The 24,553-nt window shown below is 43.1% G+C and overlaps 1 protein-coding gene across 22 annotated transcripts in view; it reads left to right on the plus strand.

The window, feature by feature from the left end:
- Positions 1–24,553, plus strand: part of ZNF236 (zinc finger protein 236) — a 221,643-nt gene that overhangs the window by 21,294 nt on the left and 175,796 nt on the right. For 20 of the 22 annotated variants that reach the window (XM_075921084.2, XM_075921086.2, XM_089776349.1 and 17 more), the window contains exons 3-7: positions 102–266; positions 4,072–4,250; positions 5,000–5,124; positions 15,609–15,781; positions 17,394–17,540. In XM_075921084.2, the coding sequence (XP_075777199.1) occupies positions 102–266; positions 4,072–4,250; positions 5,000–5,124; positions 15,609–15,781; positions 17,394–17,540 (789 nt within the window). Of the gene's footprint in view, positions 1–101; positions 267–4,071; positions 4,251–4,999; positions 5,125–15,608; positions 15,782–17,393; positions 17,541–18,157; positions 18,303–24,553 lie in introns of those variants that run through there. The other 2 variants (XM_075921089.2, XM_075921090.2) reach the window with 1 other exon arrangement.

The raw sequence follows: 24,553 nt of genomic DNA on the forward strand, positions 1-24,553 counted from the left end.
GTTTTTTTTTAAAATTATCCTGTGGATTTTTTATATTATAGTCGATGTCTGAAAGAGAATTATACTTAGTATATTTTGTCTTTGTCTTGTTTCACAAATAGCCTTACCGATGCGATCAGTGTCCGATGTCATTTAATGTTGAGTTCAACCTGACACTTCATAAATGTACTCACAATGGGGAAGATCCTACATGTTCTGTGTGCAACAAGAAATTCTCCAGAGTGGCTAGTCTCAAATCTCATATTATGCTACATGAGAAAGAAGAGGTAATTCTTAACCTCATTTTTAATTTGTGAAAGAAAGAATGTAATGTGAATGTTACACTCAAGGAATTGAGCATGTGCTTTTTGCACAGAAGGACGAGTAGATGAGGAAGAGGTATAAAACTGATAATGGAGAACACAAACAATTTAATAGTATTAGCTAAAAATGGACATACCTGATACACATCAACTGATTCAATTCTGATCTGCTGACATAGGTGAATCCTTGTATATTTGGTAAATAGGTTACTGAGAGTCAAGGGGAGTAACAAAAAATAAGTATTTACCTTTGAAAATTCATGATATCTGAAAGCAGGATCAAATTCATATTTTTTATTTGATGCTTTTCAGTCATTTTTGCTTGAAAGTAGGGCTGTCAAGCGATTAAAAAAATTAATCATGATTAATCGTGCAATTAATCGTGCTGTTAAACAATAATAAGACTTCAGCTGACCCAAGGCTCTGCGTTGCGCTGCCCACTGTGGCGTTTCAAAGGGGCAGCGCCGTGGGAGCTGGGATTAGCTGGAGTTCCCAGCTGACGCCAGGCTCTGTGCAGCGCTGCTCCTCTGAAGCCCTGCCACGGGGTTTCAAATGGGCAGCATGAGCAAAGCCCGGGATCAGCTGTGTGGTGCTGCTGCTTTGAAACACTGCTACGGGAGCCTGGGATCAGCTGGAGTCCCCAGTTGACCCCAGGCTCTGCTCAGAGCTGCCCCTTTGAAACACTGCCATTGCGTTTCAAAGGGGCAGCGCCGCACAGCTGATCCAGTGGCGTTTCAAAGGGGAACACCTGTGAAACACCTGTGATTAACGTGTGTTTTAAAAAAAATTAACATTTTAATTCTGCCTTGTATTAATCACAGGCGTTAATGTGTGTTAATTAAAAATCCTACTTGAAAGTATTTTGATGAGAATGTAATAGTATTTAAAGACTCATATCTATTTAATCTTCTATGCTGTTTTTATCATCTAGTTTCAGAAATGTCATATTGAAGAAACTTACATTTTCTTTAAGTTTGAAATTTCAGAAATGCTTGATCTTACCAGTGGAACTCAGTCCCTTAGCAGTGCTGAGTTTGGACAGCCTAGAATAGCAGTGCCCATTGGGTCTGCATATATCTCCCTTCGCAGATACCTTTTACCTAGAAATAGCCTTATAATGATCTACAGGCTCATTCTGTAAAATCTCCTAGAGGAGGATGGGTTCTGTCTCTTATGGCAGGGATGGAGAATGTTTGAGGGCCAGTGACCCACAGAGAAAATCAGTCGCAGGTCACACGCAGCCTTGCGGAGGGGTGTAGAGGCTTGGGGCTTCCCCTATGCCCTGAGGTGTGGCCAAGAAGTTTGGAGTATGGGAGCAGGCTCAAGGCAGGGGATCGAGGTGCAGGTGTGGGCTCTGGGAGGAGGCTGAAATGTGGGAGCGGGTTCTGACTTGGCATAAGGGAATTGGGGTACAAGTGAGGGTGCAGAGACTGGGAGGGAATTAGGGTGCTGAAAGGGGTTCTGACGTAAGGCAAGGAGTCTGGGCTTTGGGAGGGAGTTTGGCTGTGGGAGTGGGCTCAGGGCTTGAGCAAGGTGTTCGGGTGGGGCTGCAGGCTTTGGGAGTAAGTTTGTGTGTGGGAGGTTGTTCTGACCTTGGGTGGGGAGAAGGAGTTGGAGTGGAGGTGCAGAGTCTGGAAGGGAGTTAGGGTATGGAAGGAGGTTCTGACCTTGGGCAGGGTTTCAGGGTGGGGATGAGGTGTGTGGGCACCTCGGTGACTGTTGGTGGTGAAGTGGGGTTAATGTGGGTTCCCTCTCTGCTCTGGCCCCGTGCTGCTCCTTTAAGTTGCCATGATATGGCCAGGTGGCTCTGATCGGTGCACATTATGGATGTAAATGGTTGAGGCTTACTGGTTCAATTTAACCAGTAGGCACTGGAGCAGCTCCCCACCTGCCCCAGGCTGGGGGCTGCTCCAGCTCTGTGTGACTCACCATAGGCAAGAGCTGCTCTGGCTGGAGCAGCTCCCATCCATTGAGGGCCCAGCCCATCTGATTCCCTGGGAGCAGAACCTGCAGCTGTTGCTGGCTTCGCTGCATGCTCTGCGGTATAAAGCTTATATATAAACGTTTATAGCAATGTGTATATAAGCTATATATTGCAGAGCCAGCAGCTTGCGTAACTGCTAGGATTTTTAGCAATTTCCTGGTTACATTTTTAAATGACTTCTTACATCCCTAATGTGCACTGCTCGCACATACAAGCAACACCTCTGCAGCTCCCATTCGCCATGGTTCCTTTCCTCTTCCCCCTCCTCCCTTGTAGCATGAAGCAGCTCCAATCCCTTTCTTCCTGTATAGTGCTGAAAAGCTGCTCCTGGCCACCACCTGGTGTGAACTCTGGCAGAAATCTGGGGAGGGAGGATATGTGACCCCGCTTGCCCCATCCCCATGTGTTGCCTTGGGAAGATATACTGCCAGAAGAGGTAGGTCCATTCTGGGGGCCCATCCAGTCACAGAGGGCAGATAGTGCCCTCTGGGCAGGGAGTATTGGGTTGATCGGTCACCTCTATCCCTTCCACCCTCCTTTGTGAAAGAGGTGTATGGGAATGTGTGTGTTTCACATCTCCTCATGTGAACCCTAAAGCCTTAAAAATAAGATAAATAAAAATAATCAAGTTATGTGCTATTTCTTTATAACAGGGGCTTAGTAAACTTGATGTTAAATTGAATATTTGCACTGCATCGTTCTAATTAATTAATTGCCATTGAATTCTCTTAAATACAAGTAATTTTACTACATGTCCCATGTTCAGCATAGGGAAATATGGTTACCTGGCAGTTATATTATTAAAGCTTTGAAAAAAATTCCCCATGTTTTGGAAGGTATTTAAACCCGTACATTTCAAAGCATGAGCAATAGTTTTTCTGTGTTTCAAACAACACAGCAATTAAACATTTGTGGCTGGCCTGGGACTTAGGCTGCAAGGCTGAAAAAGCGTGATGTAGACGTTTGGGCATGGCTAGAACCTGACCTCGGGAGTATCTAACAAGATGGGAGGATTCCACAGTGCATGAGACCAAGTTAGGTGACCTGAACCAGACACTGATTTTTGTTTACTGTGTACATACCTTAAGTCTACATCTAGACTACATCCCTTTTTCGTAAAAGGGATGTAAATTAGACGTATCGCAATTGCTAATGAAGTGGGGATTTAAATCTCCCCCGCTTCATTAGCATAAAAATGACTGCTGCTTTTTTTTCCCGCACGGGGCTTTGTCAGCAAATGTGCCAGTCTAGACGCTGATCTTGCAGAAAATAAAGCCTTTTCCGAAAGATCCCTTATTTCATAGAAGGATAAGGGATCGTTCCGAAAAGGCTTTATTTTCCGCAAGATCAGCATCTAGACTGGCGCTTTTTTCCGACAAAGCTCCGTGTGGGGGGAAAAAGGTGGCAGCCATTTTTATGCTAATGAAGCGGGGAAGATTTAAATCCCCGCTTCATTAGCAATTGTGATACGTCTAATTTACATCCCTTTTACGAAAAAGGGATGTAGTCTAGACGTAGCCTAAGGGTTCTATGGGAAAAGCCCACTTAAGATAGGCTTTCCTATGATAGAGGGAGTCTTTCCATATTTCTGTGAGCTTTGCCTTAGGCCCCTAGGGGTTTGGGAAGAAGGTGGTAGAATGGTATGTAGCTTTATTCGTTTCAGAACTAAGCAAAAGTTAGATCTGGGGTAGTGTCTGAAAAGGTTATAAAATCACTGTATGTTTATGGTAATAAATAAACTATTTCATGATTCAGAGAATCAAATTCTCTTGTTATCTTTTTCAGAATCTTATTTGTTCAGAATGTGGAGATGAGTTTACTTTGCAGAGCCAGCTGTCCATACATATGGAGGAACATCGTCAGGAATTGGCTGGAAGCAGGACCCATAGCTGCAAGTCCTGTAAAAAGGAATTTGAGACATCCTCACAGCTTAAGGAACATATGAAAACTCACTACAAAATAAGGTGTGAATCATTGGATCATTTATGCATAAATGTAATAGAGGATGTTTCTTGGCACCTGCAGGGTACAGGGAAGCCTGAAAAGGATTTACTTCTATTGGCACAGTCCTGTATTGCCATTGGTTGTCAGTTCCTGGTCCTGTTATAGTCTGTAGGTATTATCCAGAAGGAGCACCATTGTGAGGGTCCTCCATTTGCCTTCAAGACCTAGCACTGTAAATTCATGCACACCAGCTGTAAGTGTCTTACTGAGAAAGTGGTTGTGCCGAAAGACTTTATGCTGCTGAGTTAGCTTTTATTGATTTAACTTGAAGTTTTGCTTGAATGTGGGCATAAGTAATGAGTCCCTTGTTTGGGTATATATTATATGCTGGCTGCCTTTTTTAGTTGCCATTATTTCATCTTAAAGAATTGATATGCTTGGTACTTTTATGCATGATCTTACTTAGACTAGTTTCTTCAAAGATCGAGTGTCCTTCTCACACATTCACAGTTCTTATCTAAGTCATTTCAGACTTGCATAAAAATGAGACAGTTTATCTCCCTATATTTTTGTTGTAATAATGGCAACTAAAAAGGCAGACAGTCTCCATCACTGTTATTGGAGAAATAGATTCAAAATTATCAGTGACTGTTTGGAGGCAGCAAGGGTTAAAAATTAAAAAGTATTGGGGCAGCAGCCATTGATTAAATGTAGTTTAATTTGAGGATAAACATATTTTTATTTGTAGTTCTTTTGTGTCCATTTCTAGAGTATCCAACACTAGATCTTACAACCGAAACATTGACAGAAGTGGGTTTACTTATTCATGTCCGCACTGTGGAAAGACATTCCAAAAACCAAGCCAATTAACCCGACATGTTAGAATACATACAGGTAAGGGGAAGAGGGAGTTTTTTGGTATTCTGTTTTTTCTTTTCTAGAAAGACCATATAATTTGTGAGATGAGTAAATACTGTTTTCTTTTAGCTGGTTCTGGTAGGAGCATCAGTCTGTTTCATTAGTTATACACTAGTCTTAGACACTAGTTAGTTATATTCTAGACACTTATGTACTGGAGTTAGCCCACATCATATGTCATTTCCTTTGTATTAAGCCAAGGATATCTTTCTTTGGTGTTTTTTTTTTATATTCATAGTGCTACAAATCTGGATTCTGCTGTTCAAGATGTTTTATAAAATTCATTTTTCCAGACAGGGAATGCCATTTCTTATACTTGTGGAAGCAATTTAAATATGCTATAAAATCTGAATTTGCTTGATAGATCATCTAAATTCTCTAAAGAAGTCCCAAGATGTATCCTACAGAAAGCAGGATGTAAATTTTGTGTCTGAAGCCCTGCATTCTCTTGATGTGTATAGTGAGGCAGACTAGAAAAACTACAGCAACTCTATTGATGCTTTAAAAAAAAAAGAGGAACATGAAAATGAATAATTGTACAGTAGTCTCATTTTTAGTTTTGTTAAGTCTACTTAAAGCCATCACCACACTTTCAGTTTTTGCTTTTGATTGAGGTATAATTGCATTATTGAAGTTGTCAGTGGTGAAGTGGGAGTTGTTGATGGAGGGCAGATGGGTGGATTGAGATTTTGCTATCTTAGAAGGAATGGGAAGCAACTTTAGGTTTGCAGGATAGGCACATAAGTTTGTGTCTGCTAAAATTATCAACAATGAAATACATAAATGTTTGCATTTACATTCTTATATTTAGGTTTCTGACTTAACACATTGAGATGAATTGGGCAGTTAAAGCACTTTAGCTATCCTTGCAGGCCATTTGCACAGTATACTATATTTCATGGTGTGACAGACCAAGCTGGGGCCGGGCACCGCTGAGGGCGTCCGCTCAGGGCAAATTGCTCAAACTCAGGGCTCCTTTCTGCCCCTGACTGGAGACCATTCCCAAATAGGCCACAAACCAGTCACACCGAGGGCTTAAGCTGCTAATCCAGCCAGCAAAAAGCCTCACAAGCAAAATCCCTCTGACACCCCAGCTCTCCGTGTGCCACAATCAGCCCAGGGCCTGCACAGAGATGAGGGGTTGTAGAACCCAATCTCACCTACCCCAAACGGGTATTTCTGGTCCCAAGAAACCAGCCACAGGTCCCAGTCAATTTACACTTTGGATCTTACCCACCAGAGCACGTTGGGCCTAATCTTTAGAATCTAAAATCTAAAGGTTTATTAATAAAAGAAAGAAAAGCATGAGAGTAATGTTGTTAAGAAGAATACATTACATGCATTGAATCACCAAATTCTCGATGCAGGCTCTCAGCAGAGATGTTTCAAAGTGCTATCTTAAAAGTCTCTGGTGTATATCCTAAGTCAGGATGGGCCAACGATTCTTCCTGGCTCGCTGTTCCTTGCCAGGCTGCATCTGGAATCCGTAGCAGAATTGAAGGCAAGATGGAGTCTGCCTCATGGCATTTTATGTCCATCCCTGATATTGTCCAAGCTGGAGCAGGTCACATGGCCCAGTGACCTATCCCTGTGTCCCATGTCAGCAGTCATGATATTGGCTGGTTTGCAGGTCCCAAACACGTTCCTCAGATGTGTATTGGCCTCTGAGAGCCCTGTCCCTGGAGCCTTGCTAATTAGCATAGTCACTGACTGAACATTCCTTGCCCATTGATCTGTCTCAGACAGAGACTCTTCCAGCATAAGCAGAAAGTACATATTTATAACTCTACCTACAGATATCACATAAGTACATGAATAGCATACATAAAATCAGTAGAACATAAGCTTTCGTTTGACACCTTATATGGACCCCTTTGTACAGATATGAGGCAACTACCCACCCCCCTTTTGGGCGCAGCAGTGATCTGTCTGAGCCCCTGAAAATCCAGAAAATCTACTCAACTTTGGAAGCCCCGGGGTCCACAATGATATTCGCAAAATATGCTGAGAGCCGCTACTTAAGTGTGGTTGTATTTCCATGCAAATATATGCAGATTGCTTCTTTCACACTGGCGGGCATGAATACAAACATTAAGAAAAGACTACACAACACACAGTCCCCATTTAAGTCAGTTCAGCTGATACTAATAAAACTCAATATTTACCCAATTTCCACCCATATGACAGCACTTTTAATGGGCAATGACCATCCAGGAATTTAACTACTAAAACATATATCAACAGAAGACCATTATAGTGACTACTTTTTTGTTTTGGCTCTCACCCACAGGCCCCATGTAAACCCAAACTGCACCTTGGGCCACAAACAAATGAGGTGTGGGCTGTGTGTTGTTGCCCTGCTCTCTCTCTCTCTCTCTCTATCTATTTTCAGCGATTTTTATGGTGAAGGCCCATAGTTTTCAGTTTAATCTGATTTGTACCAGAAAAGATCCTAGGTTTTACAGAAAAGTGTTATTTTTTTCTGTTTTTTTTTTCATCCTACTTTTAAATACATTCAAATACATAAAAATTTTATTAGGAAAATACAATATAAAAGATATATGTAGTATAACAATGCATTAATTTCTGTGTATGTGCAAACCTGCTATGTATTATTATGGAAGATGCGCACAATAAACAAACAGGCATATGTGCAAGCTCTGAAGTGTGTGAACATCTGAATCACTGATGAATCTCATACCCGTCACATACGTATTTCAAACTACATTAAATTCCATTCACTAGAGCATTCATCTTCTGAATACTTTTTCCCTCTGTCCTTTGATTCACCAAAATCCAATATTTCTTCTTTGAGGGGTGTCCCTGTGCGTGCTCCAGCTTAGGTGTTTTGGCTCTGCTGTGCCTCCAGTTGGAGAATCAAGTCAGCAGTGCCCTCGAGGGGCTGTGTATGTGGGGCAGCCGGCACGGACCATTTGGTGTGGCTTACTGTGGGTGTGCAGCCAGCCGATCCCTCTGTTTCTTCTCTGCTGCCGTTAGCTTTAGTTGGAGCCTGCAGTCGCCATAGATATTTTGTAGAATTTATTAGCTTAGCAAAATTGTTAATTATTTCTGCTTATTCATAGTTACAGTTAGGTAATAGATTGTTCTTTAAAAAAAGTTCTTGTTGCGTTAGAATTAGAAATTAGGAACTGTTTGTCTGTTGTCTGCTCTACAGACATGCCTGGGTCACCAGGTTTGAAAAGGTATATGACGTGTAAAATGTTGATACCTATTTTTGACAGCCGCTTTCAGTCTGTGTCTGTCTTGGTGAGGGATGCTTTATTGATAAGTGTCCTCACTGTAAGAAGCTCACTGCCAGGACCAGAAAGGCCAGAGAGCTCCAGCTCAAACTGCTATAAATAAAGTTCGTGCAGCTGGTGTCTGACCCTGAGCACACGTCACTGCCCAGACCGTCTTCTCCCATGGTGAGCTCTGAAAGAGCAGCTCCTTCAGGAGTAAGCTCTATGGACTCTGCTTCTGCACAGACCTCTGAAAAGCACTCCTACTCAATATCTCTGGGTGCTTCTCCTGAGAGGAAGCACTCCCACACAAAAAAGTTGACCCCAGTACCAGCGGCACGTAAGGCACCAGACTATGAGGCACTGGATATGCTCGGCACCAAGATGGCCTGGAGAGCAAAAGACCCAGCAAGATTTAGTTCTAAGGCTTTGGCACTGTCTAATTCCAAGTCTGCTCTGTCGGCTCCGACAGACATTTTCTGCACTGAAGAAACCATGTGCAGCTTCAGCACTGAAAACTTCTATGCTGCCATCTACTGCACTGTTGGTGCAGGCTAAACAATTGGCACCATCGGCGCAGAGTAAGCAGCCAGTATTGCCAGAGCAGAACAAGCAATCGGCACCATTAGCACAGGCTTTGCCAGAGTCCCCTCCGGCACTGATCTCAATACAGAATAACCCGGCACCAAAGCAATTCACAACAGCTGCAGACTTAATGGGAACCTTGGTGCCTGGAACACCATTCTTTGGCACCAACGGTACACTGAATACATCCTGCTTCAGCCTCTCAATTACATCAGTGGGATTGGTTGCCCCACTATCACTATCCAGTGATGACGAAGACTCCCTGAGTATTCACACTCCAAGGATCTCCTCACCGAAACCAATGCAACAGCCATCCCAGTGGCAATTCGCACAGTGGCTGCCTCCACTAGTGCTGTTGCCAAAAATCTGGCCATACTGGGACCCATCGGGTAGGTACAGGGTGCAACAAGCTTTAGCTCCACCACAAGGAATTCCTGCCCCATCAGCTACCTTTTTGAGGGCTGAAGAAGAGGACGATCTAGAGATTATAGAGGAGGAATCAGTGCCTGAATCTCCACCACTGGCACATATATCATCTCCTCACTGGACAGCATGATCATACCACTACCCCTCACAGCAGGTGATGACTTTTAAGTCTTTTTAGAAGCTGTGTAAAAAAGTGGTGGACTCCCTAGATATCACTCCAGTAAATTTACCAGAGATGCAGCATAGATTATCAGACATCCTTCATGCCTCTCCCACAGCCAAGCTAGCCTTACCCATGAATCCTGTAGTTCATGGACTGAACAAAAGCAATGTGGCATACTCCAGCCACTGCCCCATCAATCTGTAAAAGTTCAGGCAAGAAATATTATGTGGCACCCCAAGAAGCACATTTCCTTTCTTGAACTGTATCCTGATCTCCTTAGTTGTGGAGTCCGTGAGCCATAAGGTCAGGTAACAAGCAGGTCATACCACCCCAGATGACAGAGACTGGAAAAAGCTGAACCTATCTGATAGAAAGACTTACTCCTCAGCTACCCTTGAACTAAGGCTCACCAACTATCCAGCCCTATTGGCTAAATACACGCATAACATTTTTTAACATAGTACAGCTCAAAGCCAACATCAGTAAAGAGGTGCTTATCTATCGCACTGCCCTTCAGGCTGCTCTTGATTCAGCTGACACCGCTGCCCAATTCATCTCCACACTGGTTGTCAAGCTAAGGACATCATGGCTGCAGCAGTGTTGCTTCCCCAAGGAGGTTCAAACCACCATGGAGGACTACGAATGTTAAGGGCTAGTTGACTATCTGATAAGCAAATGCTTATCGGATAGTCAGTCAACTAGTTGATTCTTCCTCCTTGCTGCCTTTATCAGATAGAGGCAGCAAAGGGGGGCGGAGGGGAGGAAGAGGTACTTGAAAGTGGTAGTGCCGCACAGCTGAGCCTGGGATCAGCTGTGTGGCACTGCGTGCGTGGAGCCCGCCATCAGCTGAGGACTCCCCAGCTGATTCCGGACTCCAGCGTGGCATTTTGGCGAACTGGCCCTGGGTTCTGGGGAAATGCTGCTAGGAACCCACAGTCAGCTGGGGAGTCCCCAGCTGATCCTGGGTTCTGCTGGGGAGTCCCCCACTAACCCCGGGCTCCACGCAGTGCTGCTGATTTGAAATGCACAAGAGCCCCCCCGGGACTTCCTGCTGGCCCCGGGCTGCACGTGGAGTTCTGCATTCCTCCTTTGAAATGTACAAGAGCCCCAGTGGAGGAATGTAGAATGAGGAATGTGGAAGTGCCTATCGACTCGTCAAGTAAACCACTAGTTAACATCCTTATGGGGGATCAGCCTTTTGAAGGATCGAAGTTGTTTGCAGAATCCATCAGTGCTGCTCTCCATACCCAAGAGTAGAGGTGAGGATCCTTATTTGCAGGGCTCGCCGAACCGCGGCAAGCCCCGCTCGCCAGCCGCGCTGTCTGACGATCTGCGCATGCAGATCTGCGATCGCCAGAACCCGGCTCTTCCTGGTTGCAATCTACTCGCCACGGGTGAGTAGATTGCATTATTTGTCGAGCCCTGCTTATTTGGGTTGGGGGGTTGCTGACCTACAGAATAATCAGTTGGGGGCTGCACACAAGTGAGAAGCAAAAAAACCCAACCAACCAACCAAACAGAAACCTCACTAACATGACCCCTGACTGAAAAGCAGAAAGACACTCTCTACATTTCCCTTGCACAACAGAGCCTAAAGGGGCCTGGGCTAGTAGATTTTGTGTGCTCCAGCCCCATGGGGAGATGGCAGGAGGGCTGGAGTGCCAACATGGGCTCCCCAGTGCTTGGGGGGAGTTCAGGGCCAGATCCAGGCAAGCACATCCCCACCCCTGCCCTAAAGGACTCTTGATATACCCTGATAACCGTGCGTATTGACATGTCTGTAACAAAGAGAAAGCAGGGGAGGTCCTTCAACCAGAGATACAGGCCTACTCCTTTCTCACAGCCTCAGTGGCACAATGAAGACGTAAGCAGCGTCAAAAGAGATGTAGACAGCCAACTGATCACTTGGCAACATCCCAGCCCTCAACATCACTCCAGAACTTTCAAGGGCAGGACAGTCCCGAACTCTTTAAGGCTGAATCCAAGTTTCGCCACATTGTTTGGGAACAGACTAGCATCCTTTTACCAAGCGTGGAACAACATCATCACTGGCAGATGGGTGTTGGAAATAGTGTGGAATGGTTGCTGCATCCCTTTTTCAGTTACCTCTCCTGCCTGTTCCCACCTGTCCCTCTTCAGAGACCCATCTCACAAGACCATTCTCATACAAGAACTAAACCATCTCCTGCAACTTAGAGCAATAGAACATGTACTTGAACAACACAGAGGGAAAGGGTTCTATTCCAGTTATTTTCTTATGATAAAGAAAACCAGGGGATGGAGGCATATCCTTGATTCATGAAACCTCAACCAGTTCATTTGTACAGTTTCAAGATGGTAACCTTGCCACTATAATCCCTGCCTTGGAGAAGGGAGATTGGCTGTCTATCCTCGACCTACAGGATGCATATTTTCATATTATTATATGCTCTGCACACAGATGTTTCCTCTGCTTTGTGATACACAATTATCATTTCCAGTACACAGTACTTTTGGACTTTCAACTGCTCTGTGAGTCTTCTCCAAAGTCCTAGTGGTAGTCCCAGCACATCTCTGTGAAATGGGAATTGTCATCTTCCCATATCTGGATGATTGCCTCTTAAAAGGACCCTCTTTTCTTGACATGGAACAAGTGGTGACCATCACCAGAACCCTGTTCAACAAGCTGGGCCTACAACTGAACTTTTGAACATGCACATTAACACTCATGCAGCACTATAGCATCACTCCCATTGCACAGAGCTGCAGCCATCATGGACCTGATTTCCCTAGTACAACACAGTCCACATGTTACAGCAAGGTTTTGTCTCCTACTACTGGGCCATACTGTCATAGTCCCACATGCATGTTCCAAATGAGGCCTATACAGGTGTGGCTATGCACAGTCTACAGACCACACTTCCACCACATAAACAAATGCTTCTCTGTGCACCCCAAGATAAAGGAATCTCTTTCTTGAGGGTGGATTGGGATAACTCCTGCAGAGGGGTACCCTTTCATCCTAAGCTCTGGCTGTGATGATCACCACAGATACTCTCTAATAGTATGGGGATCTCATATTGGCTGCCACATTGTTCAAGAACAGTGGTCTCGAGTAGTCCAAGCTACATATCAATTTACTGGAGTTCAGAGTGGTCTGCAAAGCATGCCAATGTTTTCTACATTTCATCTAAAGTAAGGTAGTAAAAATAGTTTCAGACAATCTGACAACAATGTTTTACATAAAACACCAGGCCGGAACTTGATCTTACCTAGAATATATCCAACTATGTCTAGAAGATATCCAACTATGGGGATGGTGCATCCCATGCCACTTCAGTCTCAAGGCATCCTCTCTTCCTGGCAAAGATAACATATTGGCAGATAACCTCAGCAGACTATTTACTTTGAATTCAAATGATGGGGGTACCCTGCCATAATCCTGTTTGCAAACCGTTCCAGTGCCAAATGCTTGAGGTATTGTTCCAGGGCAGGCCTTAGCTCCCAGTCCCTGTGTGACGCTTTCCCAATAAAATGTGATGCACCCCTACTACATGCATTCATGCCACTGCCTTTACTTCAATGGGTAATTCTCAAGATAAAGGAAGATAGAGCTAGGGTTATCCTAATAGCACCAATTGGCCCAGGCAAACCGGATTCCCTTACCTGCTCCAGATAGTTACTGGGGGATAGTTAACACGCCCTTGGTGCTTCCCTCCAGTTTCCTGTCTCCTCACTCAGAACAATGGAGATCTTCATCACCCCCAATGTTCATTCATGCTTAATGCCACTAAAACCAACATGCTCAGCACATGTACAGGAAATCCTCCTAAGTTCTCGGAGTCCATGTACAAGAAAAACATACTTACACAAGTGGCACAGACGGCCCCACCAGGACACTCCTCAAAGAAGAAAAGGCTACTCACCTCGTACAGTAACTGATGTTCTTTGAGATGGTTGTCCCTGTGGGTGCCTCCCCTCAGCTTCAGAACTTTTTGTTCTGTGTAGAGAAGGAACTGAGGGATTGGTTTTGGCTGAACACGTGCAATAGCCATGCAAACTGTGCATGCCGGCTGCCCCACATGCACACTCTACCAAAGGCACTGCTATCTTAATTCTCTGACTAGAGGTGCAGTTGTGCCAAAACACTTAATGTTGAGCACCCACAGGGACAGTGAACTTGAAGAACTTTAGTTACAGCACAAGGTGGGTAATCCTTTCTTACCCAGGAAGATTAATAGTTTTTTGCACCAATTTTCAGCTGTTTTTGTAGTAGTAATAAACACAAAATCCTGGGGAAAATTAAATAAACTATTAAAATGAAGGACCCTATTTATGACAAACAGATCTAGAAATATATATATATTTCAACATGCTTCTGCAATGCACTACCCTCTAAATGCAATCATTAACAGAAATTGCAGAGGTTAACTTTTACGTGCATGTACATATTTTATTCCTGGTGAAAAGACACCGCAGGAATAAATAAACTCTTTTCTAGTTTCAAGTATAACCAAAGTGAAACTATTGTTAATTTTCACAACAAATTCTCTCTTTACCCTTACTAATCTCTTTAAGGTAATGTCACAGCCATAGTACATGTGGAGAGCTTAGTTCACTGACATGGGGAATATGTGAATTATCTGCCAAATTTACTGGATTTGTGGTACCAGTTCACTTTTAACAGGAATATAACTGTTTTAGGCTATGTTGAATATATAGAAAAGAAACACAAGAGGTCACTCTTGCAACTGATTTTGAAAGTATTCTCTCAATTCATTGCTGTACTTCCAAAGGCTAATTGAAACTTTTTGTTTTCCTGCTGAGTTCATTTTGTCTTGAATTTATTGTTCTAGATACCTACAATAGTCTAACATAAATTTAAGAAACAAGATCATACTTCATGGAAGGAAGCATAACCCTTAAATCCTTTGACCTTTTAGAAATTTGCTGTTCCCTACAAAGAATAAAAAGTGTATGTGTGTTGCTTGGAGGTGTTGGGGAGGGGAGGATAAGAAGAAAAGATATGATCTTAGTGGAAAGACAGCACAAGAAATGTCTTAGTCACTAAGTTCTAATCTGTTAAAGCATATTAGGAAAAACTTCCTAACTGTCAGGGTGGTTAAACACTGGAATAAATTGCCCAAGGAGTAAGGATGTAATAGTGTAGTTGATTAACCAATATGCAAAAACTTATTGGTTAATGCTATAGACTACACTCATTTCTCCCCCCCCCCCCCCCGCCCACCTTGCCAGTACTTTTTTTAGCATGTTGGCCAGCAGCCTGGATCAGTCTTGGCTCACCCCGGGTTGGGGACCTACTTCTACTCCAGCTCTTCATTTAAAGTGTGTTAGGAGCCAGGCAGGTAGGCAGCCCGGCTCATGCTGGGTTCAGGAGCTCAGATACCTCCCCACCCCCTCAGACAGGGGCTGCTGCTACCCCTTGATGCTGCCTCTGTATCAGAGGCAGCAACACTGGGCGACAAGCAACCGGTCCGCGAGGGGAACTGCTTTTTAAACTAGCTCCCCTTATGGACCAGCTCCCGCCTGGCACCCCACAGAGGCAGTAGCACAGAGTGGCAGGGGGCTCCTCGGGAGTGTTGCTGGCGCACACTGGCTGCCTGCCCCATCCCCGGTAACTGTAGAATAGTTGAGTAAGTGATAAAAATTTATGAGGTTAATCGACTATTCAGTTAACCAATATTTAACATCCCTACTATGGAGGTTGTAGAATTTCCATTACTGGGGATATTTAAGACAGACCTCTATCTGGGTGATCTAGATAGTGCTTGGTCCTTCCATGAGGGCAGGGGGCTGGACTTGATGACCCCTTGAGGTCCCTCCCAGTTCTAGTATTCTCTAGTATCACTAGTTCACTTTCTGAAACATATCTATAGTGTTAAATGAGGAAATACTGTACAGCGATGGAGTCAGATTCAATGGCAACAGGTGGTAGACTATTACTGTACATGTAATGGGTTTTGCTTATGATGGCATTATTTTACTCTCTAATACATAATGTGATTATTGGTAATGGATTTATGGGGGTTTTTTTGTTTGTTTGTTAGGTGAAAGACCATTTAAATGTAGTGAATGTGGAAAAGCCTTTAACCAGAAGGGGGCATTACAGACACACATGATTAAGCATACAGGTGAAAAGCCTCATGCTTGTGCCTTTTGTCCAGCAGCCTTTTCTCAGAAAGGCAATCTTCAGTCACACATACAGAGAGTTCATTCCGAGGTAAATACAATTTTGTTAATAATATGATGGCTGTTTAATACACTGCTTATCAACTTTTAACTTTTTTCCTCTTAGTATTTAACTGACCTTATTATATATATTACATTATTTTATATAATATATATAAAATATTATGATATAATATTTATATTACATCGTTTCTGTATTGTAATACAACTATGTTTTACCCTGCTGCCTGCACCCAACATAGTTTATATGCTAAACCAGAGATTACTGCTCAATTTATTGTAGTAATTTAGATTTGCTAAAATCATTTTCTTTTATTAGTAGCAAAAGATTAGTTTGCTCTTATCTTTAAGTATACTAGTTAATGATGAATCAGCTGAGTAATTTAAGAGAATTATTCATTACAATTTATATTAGTGAAAAAACCCCTATCCTTGTCTCTAGCTACCTTTTATATAATTGAAAATACAATTGGAAAAGCTGCTGGCTTTATCTTTATCCATTAGTATAAGATAAGACAACTAGACATAGATTTCAAACCCAGACAATACCACTCCACTCATCAATACCAGAAAATAAATTTTAGCCATTAGAAAGGGGCGTTGAGAGTTACAGTTGGAGCAAAAGAAACTATCATGGAAGATACATACTGGGGGATAGTTAGCACATTAATTCTGACTTGACACACACATTCATTGATCTTAAGTTTAAAAAAAAGGCCATTATTATCATGTACAGTTTGGACCTCTCTGGTCTAGTACCATCAGGACCTGACTGGTCTTGAATGAGAGAATTTGTGGACCAGAGGAGGTCCTCTGCCAGTGGACCCCAAACCCACCACCTGCTGCCAGTTCCCTGCACATCCCAAGTTCCAGCTCCTGCCATGGGGCTCTGGCCCTAGCCCTGTACTCTCAAGGGATGCTGCAGTGCTCCAACCCCTGCCCCGCACTCCTGGGAGTTGACAGGGGGCTCAGGCTGTTCTTGCAATGGGCTGCTGTAGGGCTCTGGCCCTGTGCTTCCAGAGGCTGCTGTTAGGGCTCTGGCCCTGGTCCTGCTTGCAGCGGGCTGCTACAGGACTCCAGCAATGGCTCTGTGCTCCTGAGGGTTGTTGTGGGCTCTAGGCCTGGTTCCGTTTGCTGTGGGCTGCCAGGAGGCTCTGGCCCTTGCCTCGCACTCCCAGGGACTTCTGAGGAAAACCTCACAGTTCGTACCAATTAATTTGGGCTCAGGAGGCTTGAGAGCTGTTTTGTTGGTGTATAGACTTCCTGGCTTGGGCTAGAGCCTGTGTTCTACAATGTTGCAGAGTAGGAGGATCCCAGAGCTCCAGCTCCAGCCTGAGGCCTGGAAGTCTAAAGCAGTCCAAGAGCCCAAGCCTCATGAGCTCAGGTCAGGATACGTTAGCTGTGGATTTTTCTTTGTTGTGGAGACAAACCCTGAAATTCCCCCAAAATGCTTACGATGGTCATGTCGTTGAATAATAATGGCCTTGGTCAAAAGAATAATACTGAATTGTTCTGTTAGCTGGAGGTAAATAGCCTTGATGAAATGTGCAGCTTTCTTTTAAATGAGCTAATACAATAGTTTATAAAGAAAAAAGTAGAATTGGAAAATCTTGTGAAAAATAATATTTTCTTTATTCTTTAAGGTGAAGAATGGCCCTACCTATAACTGTACAGAATGTAGCTGTGTTTTCAAAAGCTTAGGCAGCTTAAATACTCACATCAGCAAGATGCATATGGGTGGTCCACAGAACTCGACAAGCACTTCTACAGAAGCATCTCATGTTACAATGGTAAACTTTCCTTTTATGCTATGCTAGTGACTTTGAGAATTTAATAAAATTGGATATTTTTAATAGATATTCTCTTTCAGATGGTGTTAAAACTCTTAACAGCTTTCTTATGTGTTTCTTCTGAGGTACAGAATAGTGTGAGAAAATTCAAGTTTATGAACAGATAGTGTTTATGGAAAACGTGTTATTAAAGATGAATGATGAAACAGTCTCATACAAATACTGAAGATATCTTACTAAATGAGCTCTCTCTTTATTTCATAGGGGAAGTAGCTCTATCTTTTTGCAACCACTTTCAATCCACGGTCCAATAATTTTCAGGCCTGTTTTTTTTTTCAAATTTCTTGAGTAGCATTAACTTCAGTTGGAGTACTAGGTGTGCATGACCTAGTATTAACACTGTATTGTCAGGGATCTTCTTTTTCTTCACCTCCATTTGGTCATTTCCTGGGTGCCTGGATAGCCATCACTATTGACAAATGGGTTCTTAGTACTGTGGAACTGAGTTTCACGTTCTAGTTCTTTCAAGGGTAAAGGGAAGCAGTAGCTCCCCTTCTCTATGGAATCATTCAGGTATACTCCTAATTGGATGACTGGCTTTTTTGGTGGCATTTCAGACAACAGGAAGAAGAAGGTCTCCATGCAATTCAGATTCTATTTGACACTCTGGGCCTGATTTAGTCCATCTTTTCTCCAGTACAAAGAAGCAAGTTTATTGAAGCATTATTAGATTCAACATCATCAATGGCATACCTTCCTCAGGTCAGATATCAAATGATCCTGCAATTTATTTAGTTTTCTCCAAGCTTATCCACAATGATGAGACTGGCTGCAACTTTTAGGATATATGCCCTTTTGAATGTAGGTGACTCAGACATGTAAAAAACCTGAGAGGTATTTAAAGACTGGTTAAAATTTATCTGCTATCCATTAGTTCACTTTATGGACACACTGATTCCCAGACATGCAAGTGTGCCATCTTCCTTGAATTGGATGAGAGTCCAGTTCAGTTTCGCTTTGTTTCATATTCTTCCCTTCCCATTATGACTCAAGTTATGGACACATCTTTCTTGGACAGGAGTGCACATCTATGTCCCTTGAAAGCTCAAGGTGTTTGGGTAAACAAACCAGGCACATAAATATAATATAATTAAGGGAAATTTTCACACTTTTTTTTCTGACACAATTTTCTCTATTGAAGAGAAGGTCTGTCCAAGTACTTACAATGTGACAGCAGTGTTTCACCTGAACAGGTGGCAAGGAAGGGGCAGATCAGCTTGACAGCCTTCTGATAGAGACAGTCTCTCTGGAATTTTTGTGTTCAAAATGAAACGTAACTCTGATGGAAGCCTCTGGCAGAACACCTCAGCAGATCCCTGAGCAGAGATAATGAGTGCTCACTAAAGATTGACACAGTAAGAGCATTTGTTTCAAACATGGGTCACACTGACTGTGGACCTATTTACTATAAAGTGGAACAAACAATGCCATTGGTTTTGATGGCTTCTTGCCCTTTCCAGTATTTATTGGTGAAGGTTGCCTTTCTATTGGCAGTTACTCCCACTTATGAGGGTTGGACAACTGCAAGCATTATATATTGACCTGGATAAGCAAGAGATGGCTAAAGTTGCTAAATTTCTTTCTGGTTACTGATTTCCATCTCAACCAGACCATCTTTTTACCTCTCTTTTTTTCTAAACCATGTTCTCACAAGGAGGAGTTAAAACTTCATTTCCTGGATGGTTGTATGTTATGCTTATAAGTAGTACATGGGATCTTTATAGGGGGAAAAGGCAATTCGCCTTGTTCATTGAGAATACAATGGCAAAGCGGTTAGCATTTGATTACATAGACAGACACACGCACACCCACACACTTTGTCCCACCAATCAATGTTATATTGGTGAGACAATGTGTGGTCTGTGGATTGATCATGGGTGGAGGGGTGGGGTTCTGTTGGTCTGGTCTGATTCTTTAGTCATGGCACGACATTCCTGCTCTTAAGGCAAAACAGTTCTCCTTTCATAATAGTTCTTTCCCATCAGGATCAGTGGGTTTTGCATTGTCACACAGTTTTTCTGACAGATGTTTGTTATTTCCTGTTGTTTCTCTTGCTCCTTATCTCCTTTTGTTCTGCCATGCTAAGCTGGTTTTGATCACGAATTTCTTGTCCCAATTGATAGGTGCTTGTCTCCTTTCAAAGCTATTGATTTTCCTACTGCTTACGTCTTGATGGGGATATACAGCAATCTTCTGGTGCTTCTGCGTCTGTCCTTGGCTTCTCCCTAGAACATCTGGTCTTCACACTTCTCTCTTATCCCACACATTTCTCATTCACACAAAGCAGGCTTGATTTTTATTACAGAGAAGCAACTTCTCTAATAAAGAAGCAGTATGCACATTCAAACAAGGACATCAAATTACAATTTCAAGAAGGATGTTTGTTTGTAAGCCTAAAACAAAATAGTGACTATAAGGTTCTATTCCTGCCTTGGAATCTACATTAGACACAAAACTCTGGCCGGTGCACCTTTACCAATAGTACGGTAAAGGTCCTTTCCACTTCCAGAAAGGGTGGCTAGCAAAGTACAGAGGCACATTACTTTGCATAAAGCTACATTTTAGCTGCATGGCTACATGTGGGGCTCTTGCCTTTTATTTGGACAGGACAAAACCATTTATATCTTTACCACAATTATTAGTTTCTTATGCAGATAGAATGAAAAGGGCAAGTGGTTACCTTATAACATATGTCTAGATTTGATCACCTTCTGCATTTTGATGTGTTATGTAGCTATAAAGTCAAGCTGCCTTTCAAGAAGATTGCACATTCCATTAGGGTAAAAACAGTTTCAGGGTACTTCTTTAATAATATTGTGGTGCCAGATCAGCATCTTGCACATCGCACTTTTACTAAGCTTATACCATTTCATCATCTCTAGGGATGATGCTGACTTTGAGAAGGATGGTCTAGAGTCACTTTTCTGATCAATTCTGAACAATTCTCCATAGTTGACTGCTTGTGAGTCATCTGAAGTGGAATAGGCTAGGACTGTTGATTATTTGCAGTAAACTCACATGATTAACTAAAAAAAAGTGATTGCAGAAACGATCACAAATCATAGTTTTTAATTGCACTGTTAATACAGGTGAAATTTATTAAATGTTTTTGTATTCTTCTACATTTTCAAATATATTGTTTTCACTTAAGACAGAATACAAAGTGCATAGTGCACCCTCTGTTTTTTTATTGTAAATATTTTCACCAAATGCCTCAGATATGAAACGATATACCTGTGCACATTGTTATGATTAGCTTTTAAAAACCAAGACATAACAGGACTTGATATGAACCATTTCCACTACCTGCATCTTGTTCTACCCATGAGACTGCAAATAATTTTTTTTATAGATGAACTTGGGAGAAGCTAGACTGTTCCTTCCAGAGGAAGAATTCACCAACACCGTGCAAGTGTTTATCAACTTACGGATATTCAGGGCAGACTCATTACTTTTTCCTGTGGCTGGTGGTCTCATGACATCATGAGTTTGTGACTCATCATACCCAACTACTATATGAGACGTTTACTTCACCAGGTGGCATGATATCATACCCTGAATATAGACAGATTTCTACAGAAGCTCTTAGTCTAGCTCCTGTGGAAGGATCAGCTCACCTGTTAGAAGTCCAAGGACACTGTTCTGCAAGAAGTGGCCCTACCCTCCTGTTCCTAACTATCATGATCCCCACAGATGGCTTCAGTTTTTTTAGGTGAAGTTTACGTACAGTTTTATATGTACACTATCTCTCAGATATTACATTAATGCATTTTTAATTCCGAGGATTTGGAAAAAACAAACCTGGTAATAGATCTTCGTTCTAAGAATGACCATATCAAATGAGACTTGTCATATTTTATCTCAAGCAAGTTGAACATACAGAGTTCTTATGGGGTAATATTGGGATAGAAATTGAATGTTAGAAAAGAGTGTTTGAGCGGAATTTCTCAGTTAAAAATAAAGGTGGTCAAATGGGATTTTTGTTTATACAAGTTTTGGCATTACAATAAGGCCAACGGATTATTTTTCAGTTTTAAATAATGTGAATACTCCGAAAAGCATTTTTTGCAACTGTTAAATTCACTTTATAATTTTGGGGATAGGTGTTTGTTTTCTTGACTCTTTTTAGAGAAACCAGTGCTTACTTAACACTGAACCCTCTCCCCCCTCAAGTCTGTTCCTTACTCTGGCACTTCGAGTGCAGAAGGTGGGGTCCCTCAAGAGACTTTAAAATACCCTACTTCTAAAAGCTTCTTCTTAAAAACTCCCCAAGATCACAGATTCCCTTTGAAAACTCAGGAAGACACACATGGGAATTTCTTCCTGTGGGGTACCCTCAAACTCTTTAACCCTCTTTCTGGAGAGCATTTGTAAACAAACTAGTTTCTTAATAACTGACCTTGCATTTTAGGCATATGCACACAGAAGCTCCTGCATTCTATGACACAGAATCAGTTCATAGTTTTAAAAAGGTGATTTTTCTTAACAAAACAAAGACAACATACTTGGTAAAGCATATTTGGTTACTAGGTGTTACTGTTCAACTGAAAAAAGGCCGATTAAAAATACAGAGAATTGCTTCCCTGGGATTTAGTTGAAAAGTTAGCATATGTACTAACATTGGTTCAGCACAGAGGTGTTCCAAAAACCCCAAAATAAAGAAAATAACCTGATGGTGTCCGACTAAATGTTTCCTGTTCTACTTACATATCTGTCGTTCCAAAATTTAGTCCTTCCCTAAGTATGGATATCGCTGGAAAATCCATGCCTTGTTCGTGGCTTAACTCCCCTCTCCCAGCTCATTCTCTGATCACATAAAGACTGCAGCAGGAAGGTCCTGCTTCAGTTAAAAAACTCACACTCTCTTTTCATTGTCTCTCTGACAACATTTCCTGGAGACTCTCAAGGACCCATTGTCTCTGGGTTTAACCATTACAGGCAGTTTAGTTAACTGAAAGGCTTGGATGTCCAGAAGAGGGTAATAGCTCTCCCATTCATCACACCTCCACAGAAGATACTTTTTCTTTGTTTCTTGTTTTCTTGGACTGTCTGCCATCAGTCTATTGTGTCTTGCTTTAGCTAATACGTTCTTTGGGGCAGAGACCATTTTTTGTTCTTTGTACAGAGCCTAGCAGAGTAGGGTTCTGGCTCCTTGACTGGGGCTCCTAGGCACAATGGATTTTCTGTGGCCAGAGCCTCATTGGTGATTGGGGGTTAGGGGCAAGGCAGGATCCCCTCTCTTAGTGTGTTAGATTTCTGTTACCAATCTGCCTGAGGCATCAGGTGATCAGGCTGAAGCTACAGGATCGTTAAGGGAGGAGATGACAGAACACACCAAGTGTCTAAGTTTTAAAGCTTTATTGATAAAATAATAAAATAACAGCGGAGAGTGATGGGTGCTTCCCACGTCACTCAGAGGAAGGAAGGGAGAAAGCGTTTGTATCCTGAGCCCTAACCCACTTTCATACTCTCACACACACTACCCAAGACAGGCCAGGCCTGGGTGTAACATAAGAAGAAGAGGGGGAAGGGTGGATGGGAGTTTGATCTTGTGCGCACAGGTCGTCCAGGGTCTGCTGTGATCTCTGAATTGCTCCAGCTCTTAGGAGGGTTTTAAGTCTTGGGCTACTTTGGGAATCTTTCAATCCATGACCTCTGTTCCTGGTGCTCTTTGTGCCAGTCCAAACCTGCTTTCTGTGGTGGTCTCGACTTTCCCAAAACATACCAGCTAGACTCTGTTGTCCTCTTTGTTTTCCTTCGTGCTGTCCTTTGCTTGTCTCGCTTGTTATGGGCTGTCTCTGCAGGTCTGTTCAGTTGAATCTGCCTTTCTCACGGCTGGTCGGTAGATTCCAGGCCTCCCTCTTTCTTGGGTGGCAGCTGAGAGTCAGATGTGTGCTGTGGCCTTGAGCTGGCTGGAGTCAGCCTCTTATCTTCGGGCCTAGCAGGAGCGTGGCGTTAACGTGTTCTCTGCTCTCCTCATCCCCTCTCCCCCGGCCTCTCGCGCCTTGCAAAGGAATCCTTCATTCATTCCACACACACACTTTTGACCCTTCCCAAAATGTCCTGCAATGCTTGCAACAGTGCTAGCAATATACAATGCTGACCTGCCTCCCCAGGGGGACCCCCTTGAGGGAGGGGGCCATTGGGGTGTGACATTAGGGCCAATAGCAGGTGGTCGGTCACTATCCTGCCCTCCTTGGGAGCCACAAATGCTGGTGGGACAAGCAGCTGGTATTAATTCCCTACCATGCTGGTTGAAGTGGGACTTGGGCTTCTGGCTTCAGCCCTGATGTGGTGGGGTGGTGAGCACTGTCACCTGGCTGTGGAGCTTTGGGCTCTGTCTCCGTCCCGTTCCTCAAACTTCCCCCCTTCACTTGTAGCCCCTGCTGCCTCCTCTGGCCCTGGGCTCTGGCCACATGGCAGTGGGCTCTCTTTCCCAGCTATTGGGTTTCAGGCTCTGGCTGTGAGGCTACCAGATTCAGCCCCTGGCCACCCGGCAGTGGTGGGCTCACTGTCTTTAATTGTGCCTGGTTGCTACTGCGTCCTCCAACCCCGGGTTTCAGCCATGCGCTCTGACCCTGGCTCTGTGGTGGCACACCAGGCTCTGGTCCCTGGCCTGTGGGTTCTGGCTCTGGTCTTACCAACTCATTCCACCTGTCTTTGGCACCTGCTGCCTCCCTACTGACTCATCCTGGGACTAATTCGTGCCCCAGCTTGTCAGGGCTCAGTAAGTCAGTTGTGAAAAGTGATATTTGTATGCTTGGTAATATACTACTTTTTGCTGCCTCCCTGCTAGCTAGCAAATTTGCTGCTGTAGAAAATATTAACAACCATACAATTATCACTTTTCATAGAAACAGACTTACTAACTAGCAAGTTAAAAAAAAAAAACAAAAAGAAATAACAGCAGAAGACAAGAACATATGAACCACCTTATTTGACTTACTTGTTTT

This window comes from Pelodiscus sinensis, chromosome 2 (assembly GCF_052426305.1).
Source record: "Pelodiscus sinensis isolate ZL-2025 chromosome 2, ASM5242630v1, whole genome shotgun sequence".
Classification (NCBI taxonomy): Eukaryota; Metazoa; Chordata; order Testudines; family Trionychidae; genus Pelodiscus; species Pelodiscus sinensis.